The sequence below is a fragment of the Cnephaeus nilssonii genome (genome assembly GCF_951640355.1).
Source record: "Cnephaeus nilssonii genome assembly, chromosome: 13".
NCBI classification, from domain to species: Eukaryota; Metazoa; Chordata; class Mammalia; order Chiroptera; family Vespertilionidae; genus Cnephaeus; species Cnephaeus nilssonii.
Genome location: NC_137084.1, coordinates 42,150,433 through 42,163,399, shown reverse-complemented (window position 1 = coordinate 42,163,399; position 12,967 = coordinate 42,150,433). Strand labels below are relative to the sequence as shown.

Genomic DNA, 12,967 nt, shown 5'->3' with positions numbered 1-12,967 from the left:
TTAACAAACAAACAAAGTGTCAAGAGTTACCAAAAGAATGACTGCTCCCATTTATAATTGTAGAAAAATTGATGTTTGGATACATGGTGAATTGCCACTTAATATGTGACCAATCCCCAAGGACTGCTTTAACAAAACTGGAAGCTAGGTAATGGTCAAAAGGCAAAGATGATACTATATTTTACCTATGGGGGAGGCTACAGGCAGATCTGACTATTGCTATGCTTTAAGATTCTGGAGAAAGTCCGGCTAGTGTGCTCATTGGTTGAGCTTTGACCTATGAACCAGGTCACAGTTTGATTCCAGGTCAGGGCAGATGCTTGGGTTATGGGCTCAATCCCCGGTAGGGGCTTGCAGGAGGGCAGCCAATCAATGTTCTCTCTCATCAATGTTTCTATCTCTCTCTCCTTTCCCCTTCCTAAAGAAAAAGAAAAAGAAAAAAAATCAATAAAAATAACATCCATATTTTAAGTAAACAGACTTGTGGTCATAGATTTTATATGTGTATAATATATAAATTACATTAAAAATATAAAATACGTATTAAAAATATATTGATGTACTGGATAAATTTAGATAGTTGCCATTTTATCTTTTAAAAAAGTATATAGGTGAAATGGAATTTTCTTCTAAATCCTAACCACTAGCCCTAGCCGGTTTGGAACAGTGGATAGAGCATTGGACTGCGAACTCAAAGGTCCCAGGTTCGATTCTGGTCATGGGCACATGCCCAGGTTGTGGGCTCGATCCCTAGTGGGGGCTTATAGGAGGCAGCCGATCCATAATTCTCTCTCATCGTGGATGTTTCCACCTCTTTCTCCTTCTTCCTTCCTCTCTGAAATCAATAAAAATATATATTTTTAAAAAGAAATAAATCCTAACCACCTTTTTTCTTCAAAATATCTTAAACTTACTTAAAGGTATTGGTGCAGTGAGCTAAAAACTAGATCTCAGATCAGCATTTTGGAAATAATGTTTTAACTACCAAACAAACAATTCTGCAACTGCCCTAATTCATCTATGTGAAGGTTTTTCTGCTAGAATTTTCACTAAGTTAAAAGGCATAAAAGAGATTACATAAAATTCAGTCTTTCCAGAACCTGTGATTGTACACAAGGAAGAAGAAAACAACAGCCTGAAAGAATACTGTATCATGGAAATCAACCTCTCTAAGGAGGCCAGGTGACGGTATGAAGATACCCCTCTTGATTCTGGAATAAGACTTGGCTATCTATTCCCAGTTCATGTAGAAGGCTTAAGTATGCTCATGCCAAATAAAATGTAGGTCTTTGGTACTAAAAACTGTGCAACCACTGGGAAATATGAACAGTTCTCTAGAATCCCACCTTACTGTTTTAATACCGTAGCCTGTGTATCTAAACAACTCTATCCATTTCTTCTTCCCCTACCCAAAAGGTCAAAGACCACCCACTTCCTCCATCAAGTAAGATATCTGAAACAGACCCCATATTCACTATACTCTCTTTGCCCATTTTGATCCTTATCACCTATTTTTCCTAAACCTTGTTCTGAAATATTTTTGGTGCTCAGTTTGTCAAAGAGCTCTCACCTACTCAAGTGCCAACATGGGATTTATAATTACCTGTTACTATTTGTATTCTGAAATTTAAAAAGCCTAAAATCACTAGTAGTCAACTTTTGTCAATTTTCATCTGTCCACAGATGAAGCTTTGCCCCACAGCAGTATTTTTAGGGTCCTCCATATTACTATTGGCTACCTGACTCTTATTCTAAGAAATACATGTTAAGATAAAAAAAACACTTTGGAAAGAAAGAGATTATAAAAACTATATGATTCAGATAAAATGAACATTGAAAACTAGAAAACCAAATCCATTTATAGCATTTCTTTAGTTCAGAAGAGATTTCTTAGGGGTATTTTAAATGCTATAAAGATTATAAATATAAAGGTCAATATGTTTCCCAATTTCATCACTCCCTCCTCCTCGCTCTGTATGTGCAAACATGAACATATATACACAACTATCTCCAGAAAATGCCTAAGAAATTATTTAATAAACCATAAAAATTGCATAAATGAGCAGCTGTTATGAATTATAGCATGGAAAATTCCAAAGATTCTGCTTTTAGCAGCTGAGAGGTAGAGGATTCTTTACAAAATAATTCTATACCAAGTTCTCTTCTTTAAGGGAGTATGGCAGCAAAAGAAAAAAAATATTTTGTAACTTGATTGAATATAAACAACATTCAAATGAAAGTAAATCTTTTATAGTTGGCAAAACTATCTGATATTTAAATTACAAACCTTTCCTTACAAGGACAAAGGTTTACGCTGGTTTAACAATACTGAAAAAGAGTATGATACAAATAATTGCAATAAACAATGCAGCACCTACTCTCCCCAAGCCAAATAATTTGTATTCTTAAAACGTTATTTTTATAAAGATTATGTATTGTTATAATACAAAAACCAAGATGTTACCTGAAGTATAAGTGAACAGCTCGAGAAAAATGAAGTTAAAAACCCTTGCAGAAAGACTAACTGAGCTTTTAAAAATAATCATGAAGATAAAGAACAAGATTTAACTTGCAGATCAGTAGTCAATAAAAGTAGGATTTACTTTGCATTAACCCACACAAGCAAAGGTTATCTTAAGTTGCTCACTGAGCAGAGAATTCAGCAAGTCCAAATGAGAGAGAGGGAGTTGTTCAAGAAAGAAAATCTGCAGAATGAATGATCCAAACAGCAAGAATTATTTAAATCTCTCAAGTAAAAAAACAACACAACAGATGCCAGCACCACCTCATGACCACCTCCCTTGTACTTGTCTCAATGTTATTGGCAATATATTTGTACTCTTCAAAGGTCCAGGGGGTCATAAAACAGCTTTGTACTAGCTGAATGACTTGCTTTTAACTTCTGTATCACGGATTCCGTTCAAATTCACTGTCCTTTCTCTACCTGGGGTGGAGGTGCTGGTTTGCCATTAAGAGCCATCTGGAATGGTGTGTCCTGGCCGGCAGGAGGCAAAGCGGCCGTCTTCAACTTCTTTGTGCTAGTTTTGGATGGCCGTTCCTCTTCCTCTTCATCAGAATCTTGAAGGCCATACTTAGAAAAATGGGACACCTAAGGAAGAGAAGAATCCAACAAAATCAATTTTAACACTATTATTCAGAAGAGCTTCCACCATATTTGTACTTGCTATTCTGCAAATTAGCTAAAAAAAAAAAAAAAAGGTATAAAGATTTTATTTAAAACACAATGAAATGTCACTTTACTGTTTTTCTAAGATTTAGATTATGTTTGATGCATGTACTAATAGTTCACATAATTACTAAACATATTAAGACAGAAACTGAATCCAAAAGAGCCATTACTATTTCACATCTATATACTGGCTAGTTGTTCTCTACCAACACAAGAACCTTGAATAAGTGAAATAATCCAATTGGCATAGAAGAAAAACAAAACAAAAACCAATTGGTTAAACTGTCAAGGAAGGGAGGAAGTCAACCTCCTCACCCCAGATATCTTTAAAAGACTGACAATTATTTAGGAAGAGTTGATCTATTAAAGAGACAAAAATTCTGCATATATCCCTAAATAATGCCATATATTAGAAAATCACACCTTAGAAGTGTATCTAAATGCTCAGAGGATGGAGAAGAGAATTTGAATTGTAAGCCCATCTCTATATATCATCTATACTAACTAAAGGGTAATACACTAATTAGACTGGATAGACCAGACATCTTCCAGATGTCCTTCCAGACAAAGACACAGTGGCTGTGAGGGCCGAGGAGGGCCAGCAGTGGCAGCAGCAGTGGGGTGATGGGTGCGCTGCCTTCCCCTGATCGGTCCGGTTGCATCCCGCAGAGGGAGGCCAGAGTGCGGCTTAGGCCTGCTCCCTCTCTCTAAGCCGTCAGTAGGACATCCCCTGAGGGATCCCAGACTGTGAGAGGGGGCAGGCCAGGCTGAGGGATGCCCCCACCCCAGTACAAGAATTTTCATGCACTGGGCCTCTAGTCTCTCTATATAAAAGGCTAATATGCAAAGTGTCTCCTTGGGAGTTTGACATGGAGACCAGGAGCTTGATCACTCGCTATGACGTGCGCTGACCACCAGGGGCAGTGAAGAACATGGCGGGTGAACATGGCAGCAGGGCACTGAGGGAGCGAGGGAATGAGGAGGCGGGGAGGCAGGGAACCTGATCGGCCCTGATCGCTGGCCAGGCCTAAGGACCCCACCTGTGCACAATTTTTGTGTACCGAGAGCCTCTATTAAAGTTTATAATAATTCCTATTGTTCTGGGGTTTAATTAGATGTGCAATTTGGAGCAAATAATGATGTATCTCTACATCTATTCCCTAATTTGAACATAAAGAGAATTTAAGAGCAGATCACTTCCAGCACAAACATTTTGTGATTCTCACAACAGTTAATAAGAACAAGATTAAGTGACTATACCTTAAACACCCAAGAACCTGTTTCAGGACGGTACTCTTTGAACTGAGCTCCCTGTTTCCTTGAAACTGCTTCTAATCTCCCCTCATAGTTGATATCAGCAAGTCGATCTGGGCTCTTTATTAAACAACGAGATGTTTTATCTGTTGGCCAAACTCCATCCAATGTAACTTCAGCCTTCCTGTAACATACAACCAAGTAAAATGTCAGTGTTTCATATTTAAGCCCAGAAAGCCAACTAATATCTATAGAAATAGCAAATAAAAGTACCTATGTTACTTTGGAATTACATCTGCAGATGTTTCATGAACTTGAGTCTTATCTCCCAATTGATAAGCTCAAGAGCAAGGAATTACTCAACATCAACTAGTTCAGGACTTGGTTCAAGAGTCAAATTCCATTTATTCCAAACTACTATGGCATATCAATTATTTCCAATCTAATTTTAATAACTCTTTAAGTTATGTATCTTTGATAGAATCCAGTGGTCATAGTTCAGTGCTAAGAACTAAGTCTTAGTGAAGGTTTTAGAGTGTTATTGTACTTAAGAACAGTAATAACAGCAGTAACTACCATCGATGAACAACATATGCTTAAAGAATGAAGTATTAGGAATATCATAGTATTAGCCATTAAATAAAATTGTAAAGATGACTATAAAAGAGGTAATGTATCCTTTTAATACCAATACCTGAATTCAAGGACCGTGTCCTATTCATTCTGTATGTCTTGCATTCATAGAATGAATGCCTATGTATTCATTCTTTTGGATACATTCCTAGAGTGGAATTGCTGGATTATTTTAAATTTTTTTGAGGAATCATCATACGCTTTTCTATAATGGCTATACCATTTTCCTTTCCTACCAACAATATACAAAGATTCTAATTTTTCCACACTGTTGCAAAAACTTACTTTTTTATACTAAACATCCTAATGGATGTGGATAGCTCATTGTGGTTTTGATTTGCATTTCCTTAATTATTAGTTATGTTGAACATCTTTTCATATGCTTGTTCACCATTTGCATACCATCTCTGGAGAAATTTGTATTCAAGTCCCTTTTTAATCTTTGTGTTGAGCTGTAGATCTTCCTTCATATTCTGGTTAATAACTCTTTATCATATGCATGATCTGTAAATATTTTCTCCCATTCTGTAGGTTGCCTTTTCATTCTGTTGATTGTATTTTCAGCAATGTTTTATATTTTTCAGTGTACAAGTCTTTTGCCTTCGTGGTAAAGTTTATTCCTAAGAGTTTTATTCTGTTTGATGTTATAAATGAAATTAGTTTCCTAACATTTTCAGATTATTGTTAGTGTAAAGAAAGTAAGTTTTACATGTAGATTTTGTAGCCTCCTGAATTTATTAGTTATAACAGGTTTTGTGCTTTTTTTAGTGGAATCTTCACTTTCTTCATGTAAGATCAAATCATCTGTGAACAGAGATAATTTTACTTCTTCCTTTTGAATTTGAATGCTTTTTACTTCTTTTTCTTGCTTAATTACTCTAGCTCTGATTTCCAGATTAGTTACAGGGTTGTTCAGATCTTAGACTGTGGATTTTTCAAATACAACCTGGTAATTTCCTTCTAGCACTAGGTTGTAGAGTGTCTTTATTATGAAATGATACTGAATTTTATCAAATGCTTATTCTGAACCAATGGAGATTATCATGTGATTTTCTTCATTCTGTAAATGTGGGATGTACTGACACTGATCTATTTTCATATGCTGAATCATCTTTGCATTCCAGGAATAAATCCCACTCGGTCACGGTGTATAATCTTTTCAATGTATTGTTAAATTCTGTTTGTTAATATTTTGTTGAGAATATTTACATCAATATTCATCATGATATCAGTCTGTAGTTTTGTTACAAGGTCTTTGTCTAGCTTTGGAATCAGGGTAATGACTACCTCATTGAATGAGTTCAGAAGTATTCCCTTCTCTTCAATTTTTTGTAAGCATTTGATAGGAATCAGTGTTAATTCCCCTTTAAATGTTCAATAGAATTCATCACTGAAACCATATGCTCTTGCCCAGCCAGCGTGGCTCCGTGGTTTAGCATGGGCCTGTGAACCAAAAGGTCACAGTTATATTCCCAGTCAGGGCATATGCCTGGGTTGCAGGCTCGATCCCCAGTAGGTGGCGCGCAGGAGGCAGCCAATCAATGATTCTCTCTCAGCATTGGGGTTTCCATCTTTTTCTCCCTCTCTGAAATCAATAAAAATATATTAAAAAAAAAAAAAAAAAAAAAAAAAAAGGAAACATCTGGTCTTGGATTTTTTTTGAGGTGGAGGTTTTTGATTACTGATTCAAGTTCCTTATTAGTTATAGGGCTGTTCAGATTTTCTATTTCTTCATAATTCAATCTTGGTAATTTGTGAACATAAACAATTTTAACTGTGGCCCTTTCACTTGTCTAAGAGATATCAGAAGCTAGTATCTCATACTAAAATATAGAGAAAGGCTTAAGCATAGTCACCACAAAAAAATGTGAAGGAAAAAAAACCCCCACAAAAAACTACTACTTAAATTGTTTTTGGAAACTAACATCTGGACCTGATAATATTAGGGGAAAAGAGTCAAGAAGTCATAGTGTAGCATTTATCATTTATACTTTTAAATGAAAGTAGAGAAACAATAATTCCACATTGTGCACTAAGTCAAAAAAGCAAATTGCAGAAAAATGTATAATATGGACACATTTGTGTTGACAGAAATAACTGCGATTTAGCTGATTATTTTCTAAATACATAAATAAGTTCATACCTATTTAGTCCTTCACCCACAGGTGGTTTTTGGTCATCATCTAAATAGACAATAACTTCTTTCCTTCGGATATGTACAATATCATCCAGATTTAGATTTGTCAAATTCACTTCTCCTTCAAAATAGATTGAACCATAACCTACAAGTCAGAGCAAATAGTTAAAAACTCATCCTGTATAGAGGACAAATACCTACATTAAACTTCTAATTATCAGAAGGAGCAAGCTGCTTTAAACATTAATATTTTCAATCACCCAGCGATATCACTGAATGGGTTATTTCAGCCATAATATGTATGGGTGACACCAAATACATTGTTATCTGGTTTAACATCAGTATTTTTATAGCATTTATGTTGTCCTCAAAACAGCCGTCTTAAATCTCTTACCAAAGACCTATATAGCTGCCATATAAACAACTCTAGCACCATATCTGCAGTATGAGTTAAGATACCTGTGCCTTTTTTTGAATACGATACCTGTTTTTCTCAAAGAAATTACATTTGTAATAATTTAATAATATAAAGTTGAACCTAAATATTACCCATCTTTTGTTAACTATTCAATTTTTTCATGTAGTATTCCTTGCTGTTTACAGTATTTTCTTTAATTGTAGAAAACTGCAATGAGCAAAATAGCTACCAAAGAATGTTATAAGGTTCTAGTCTTGTTTAGTTACTTGTCTGCTATTCAGGCCAAGGTGGGTTCAAATGTAGGGGGGAAAATGGATTCAGCTATCAAAAAAAAGGAGCATCATAATGAATTCATGTAGATATTCAGCTTCCTTTATCTAATTACAAAAATAAAGTGCAGATCTCTGGCTTATACACTATTAACTCCTAAACTCATACTCACCTTTACGACCAATAGTGAAGTCAGAGACAATACATTCTCCTTTTTCATTGGTAATTTTAGCAAGGTCATCTATAGATGGAATAGTATAGTAACCAACCTTAGTGAGAACAATGCCTATGATAAAAGAAACAGAAAATATCGTATTAACTGTGATTGTCCTTTTCACCGACACCCATTAAAACACTATACTATGAAAGGCATTCTATAAAATACATTCCAGGGAAAGCTTGTTTAATTTTTTTTTTTTTTAAATACCTGAAGATATCAAAACCCAGGGTGGAATGAAACTGCTTACATAGTAATTCAGTTGTATAAATGAAACTAAACCCCCAAATCCAGTACTTTGTAAATTTACTACATGAGAAAGTCCCAAAGTCAAATGGAAACTTAAAGGCCTATATAAATTAGTGTTATTTAAAAAAATAATAATAACAATTAGGTAGATTTCTGAAGAATTCAAAGAAAATAGGGCGCTGATATGCTTTTTCTAATCATCCCTTGTTCCACTTATATGTAGAGGTCAGGCTAACCTGCTCTATGAGAGAAAACAATTTAAGGCCAATATCAGATTAAAGTCCAGCCACAACAATGCCCACTTGTATAATAACTTGTTTCTCTACTGGCAAGGTTTAGAGGATTGTTAATCCTGGGAATGAAATTTTAAATTGGGAAGTGGTGCCCAGCTGGTGTGCCTCAATAGTTTGAGTGTCAACCCATGCACCAAGAGGTCACCGGCTCAATTCTGGGTCAGGGCACATGGCCAGGTTGTGGGTTTCTATCTCTCTCTCTCTCCCTCTCCCTTCTTCTCTCTCTCTCAAATCAGTAAAAACAAACAAACAAAAACCTAAGTAAATAAACAGAGAGGTGGCAAACAAGGTCAATGGGAAAATGAAAAACAAAAAATCTAGGCTGGCTAAGTGAAAAAAAAAAAAAAAGGAGCATCATAATGAATTCATGTAGCTATACACACACAAGTATATATACTTGGGATTCTTAATGTCAAAGTATAAAATTGTTTCCTTGGGGCACCAATTGACCTGAAGAGTTGGCTTACTTTAAAAAAAAAAAAAAAGAAAAAGAAATGTGTGTGTGTGTGTGTGTGTATGTATATATATATTTTATTGATTTCAGAGAGGGATGAAAACATCACTGATGAGAATCATGAATCGGCTGCCTCCTAAATTCCCCACACTGGGGATCAAGCCTGCAACCCGGGCACATGCATGTGCCCCAACAGAAAATTGAACCGTGACCTCCTGATTCATAGGTCGACGCTCAACCACTGAGCCATGCTGGCTGGGCAGTTAGCTTACTCTTAAATGCTTTGAACATTACATAAATGCAGTAAGATCACTAGATATAGAAAAATTTTACAAACATTTCAAGAATAACTGTAAAACAACCCAAATGTTCACTAACAGAAAATGGATTAACCAAATGTGGCATATTTACATATTGAAATACTACTGAGCAAAAAGTGATATATAAATTATGGATGCAATCGCATATAAATTAAGAGTAAAAAAGAATATGTATATATGATCCCATTTACATGAAGTTCAAGAACAGGCAAAACTAATCTATGAGACAAAAATCAGACTGTGATTGATTTCTGGGGATTGTGACACAAGTACTAACTTGCCAGGGTAAAAGTAATGTTTAGCTCTCGACTGAGGTATTAGACATATGAATATATGTTCCAAAATTCACTGAAATGAACACAAGATCTTTGCACTTCACTACAATTTTACCTCTATTTTTTAAAAAAAGGTAATGATATTTATCAAAGCCCAAAATGAGATGTAATATCAACACACACAGATAAGGCAAGCTCTAAGTATCCAATCAAGACTTTCTAATCTTATAGTTTATGTTAGTTGTTTCATCAATTAGTTGGGAAAAAGTTAATCAGTTCATTATGGAGAACAAGAGGAGGGAAGTAAGCAAAGAAATGAGGTGATGATAAACAACTATAGCAACAGCTACCATTTGAATGCTTATACATGTTAGACATTATGGTCTATATACTTAAATCTAATTCAGATCTCAAACACCTTATATGATAAGAAATAATTATCACTATCATTTTAATTTAAAAACTAGTAAGTAATCTATGCAAGTTTATAAAACTAAGGCAAGTATGAGGATAGTCTCTCTGGCTATAAAATTTGGGGTCTTTAAACTGTACCAGGATAATTAAAATGACATGAATTTAACTACTTCAAAGTTACAAAAGTACGTGAATTTACAAACAGACCAAAGCATAAGTGAAAAGTGTTTAAATGTTAACTTTTATGAAATGCAATAAAAAACATTTAGATAGATGACTTTCATTCTGTTGAAAATCTGTGACAAACCACAAGAAATTTCAAATGACTGGCAAGACATTAGGCATGTACTAAAATGAACCTGACCTGCTGGATGCATATGGTAAGTACTATTTTCTATTTCTTCCCGGTCATCCTGCAGTGACTCCTCATGAAAAGAAGTCTCTTCACTGCTTCCTTCAAGCCCATTTCGTAAGGCAGCACGCATGTTCAATGCAACAATGGTATCATCCACACTGCTGCTGTTATTGTGTTTATTTCCAGCACTCTCTGGGGTTTGAGGAATAGGTTTTGCAATAGGATTAGCATAAAAACGTGACATAAGAGAATCATCATGTCCATCTTGCTGATGATTCTCATCAGGTTTGCTCAGGAAACTGAATCTGAAAAGAGAAAGTAAAAACAGTATCTCAGCCCCTTGTAGTAGTAGTAGTAACAATGATAACAGCTAACCTTTCCTGAGCCATTACTAGGTGTCTGACACTATTCCAGGTAATTCCACATATTAAAAATTCATTTAATACTTACTGTAATCTGGTAACACAGGTTACTATCATTCTCTCTAGTTTATAAAAAGACAACTAAGACACAGAAAATAAAGTAACTTGCCCAAGGTCATAAACCTATAAATGCTACAGTTGGAATTTTAACCCAGGAAATCTGGTTGTAGATTTTGTGCTTTTAACAGATCTATTTTCTTGAATAAATGGCTCTGAGCATCAAATTTTTAGTTTAAAAAAACAAGGTGCTCTACTATATGGGGATCAAATAACCAGTGGTGAGTTTCAAATTTTAAAAAAATGGAAAAAATTTTAAATATTATCATTAAGATATTAGAAAATATTTAGTAGCCCTAACTGGTTTGGCTCAGTGGATAGAGCGTTGGCCTGTGAAATGAAGGGTCCCAGGTTCGATTCCGGTCAAGGGCATGTATCTTGGTTGCGGGCACATCCCTAGTGGGGAGTGTGCAGGAGGCAGCTGATCGATGTTTCTCTCTCATTGATGTTTCTAATTCTCTATCCCTCTCCCTTCCTCTCTGTAAAAAATCAGTAAAATATATATTTTTTAAAAAAGAAAATATTTAGTAAAAAGAATTCAAACTAAAATTTTATCCAAAGAGATAAAAACAGGAGTAAAGATATATAAATGAATTTTTCAATGAGTCATTTTGAAATAGTAATAGCAAATAATCTAAATGTCCTCTAATAGAGAACTGATTAAATTATATAGTTATTTAAAAAGAAGGGGCAGATGTATCCATATTAATATAAAATGACATTTATAATAAATTAAATGGAAATAGGAACATCACAATATATATCATTCATGTATAACCTCTATGTTTATAAACAGATTTCTAAACTGTAAGAATATATACCAAACTATGAAACATTAGTGCATATACTTCTTATTTCTTTATACATTTTATAGGTTTCTATAATTATTTTTCTTTTATTTGGTTACAATGACTATCACTCCAGTACTTATCATAAACAAAATATTCCTTATTTTAGGAGAGGTAAATGTCAAATGTATGTTAACCCTGTTCAAAATTATATACATGGTTATCAAAATAATTTTTGCAGGATTGAATCAAAAGAGCTCTAATTATTAAGGTCGAAAGAATTAAAAAAGCAAAAACATGATTTAATTTTTAGGTGCTCATCTGCTATAATACTTATATACAACATTCGCCAAGCTTCATACATTTTCATAGAATGAATAAATTTTAAGCTCAGAATCTTTTCAAAATGGGAATAGGCCCCTGGCTAGTTTGACTCAGTGGATAGAGCGTCCGCCTACGGACTGAAGGGTCCCAGGTTCAGTTCCCGGCCAAGGGCGCATGCCGGGGTTGCAGGCTTGATCCCCAGTAGGGGGCATGCAGGAGGCAGCTGATCAATGATTCTATCTCATCGTTGATGTTTCTGTCTCTCCCTCTCCCCTCCTCTCTGAAATCAATAAAAACATATTTTAAAAATTAATATATGATCTTAAAAAAAAAAAAAAAAAAGGAATAGGGAGCTCTACCAGAAACAACCCAAACCAGAATTCAGTTTACCTCTCTTCATTTTCTGGATAATCAGAGGGTGAAGCTAGATCTTCTGAATCATGATTAACAGGAGAGAAGAGATTGCTATTGTTAAGGTTTTTCAAAACCAACTTCTTAATGCTTTTCCTAAAAACAGAGACCAAAAGAAAAAAGGTAAAAACCCAGGCACACATAGTTCGGTCACAGACATTATCTTCAAAACTGGAGTTGAAAAGGGCACTCATATTCAATTCTTATATATCTAAAAATGACCTAACAAGTTCATTAAACTCACCAACTCTTCCTATAAATACATGACCAAAACACAAGGTCCCAAATATATTCCACTCTGGTATTTGGAAGAATAAACCTAACCATATTAAAAATAAAGTGGAAATTCCCCTGGAAAATATTTTTCTTGATTCTCTGAACCACTGAGCACTTACTTTATTTAAACACTTAGTCAACTCATCACACTATGTATTATATTTCAATTATTTCTCTACATGTCTTTTCTCTTTTTAAACATTTTCCTTC

The 12,967-nt window shown here is 34.8% G+C and overlaps 1 protein-coding gene across 7 annotated transcripts in view; it reads right to left on the bottom strand.

The window, feature by feature from the left end:
- Positions 1–12,967, bottom strand: part of NUP98 (nucleoporin 98 and 96 precursor) — a gene marked incomplete at its 3' end in the record, with an annotated part of 97,137 nt that overhangs the window by 24,474 nt on the left and 59,696 nt on the right. For all 7 annotated transcript variants that reach the window (XM_079787255.1, XM_079787249.1, XM_079787252.1 and 4 more), the window contains 6 exons: positions 12,461–12,577; positions 10,489–10,784; positions 8,075–8,188; positions 7,221–7,359; positions 4,451–4,628; positions 2,945–3,109 (listed from right to left, as the gene is read on the bottom strand). In XM_079787255.1, the coding sequence (XP_079643381.1) occupies positions 2,945–3,109; positions 4,451–4,628; positions 7,221–7,359; positions 8,075–8,188; positions 10,489–10,784; positions 12,461–12,577 (1,009 nt within the window). The remainder of the gene's footprint in view (positions 1–2,944; positions 3,110–4,450; positions 4,629–7,220; positions 7,360–8,074; positions 8,189–10,488; positions 10,785–12,460; positions 12,578–12,967) is intronic.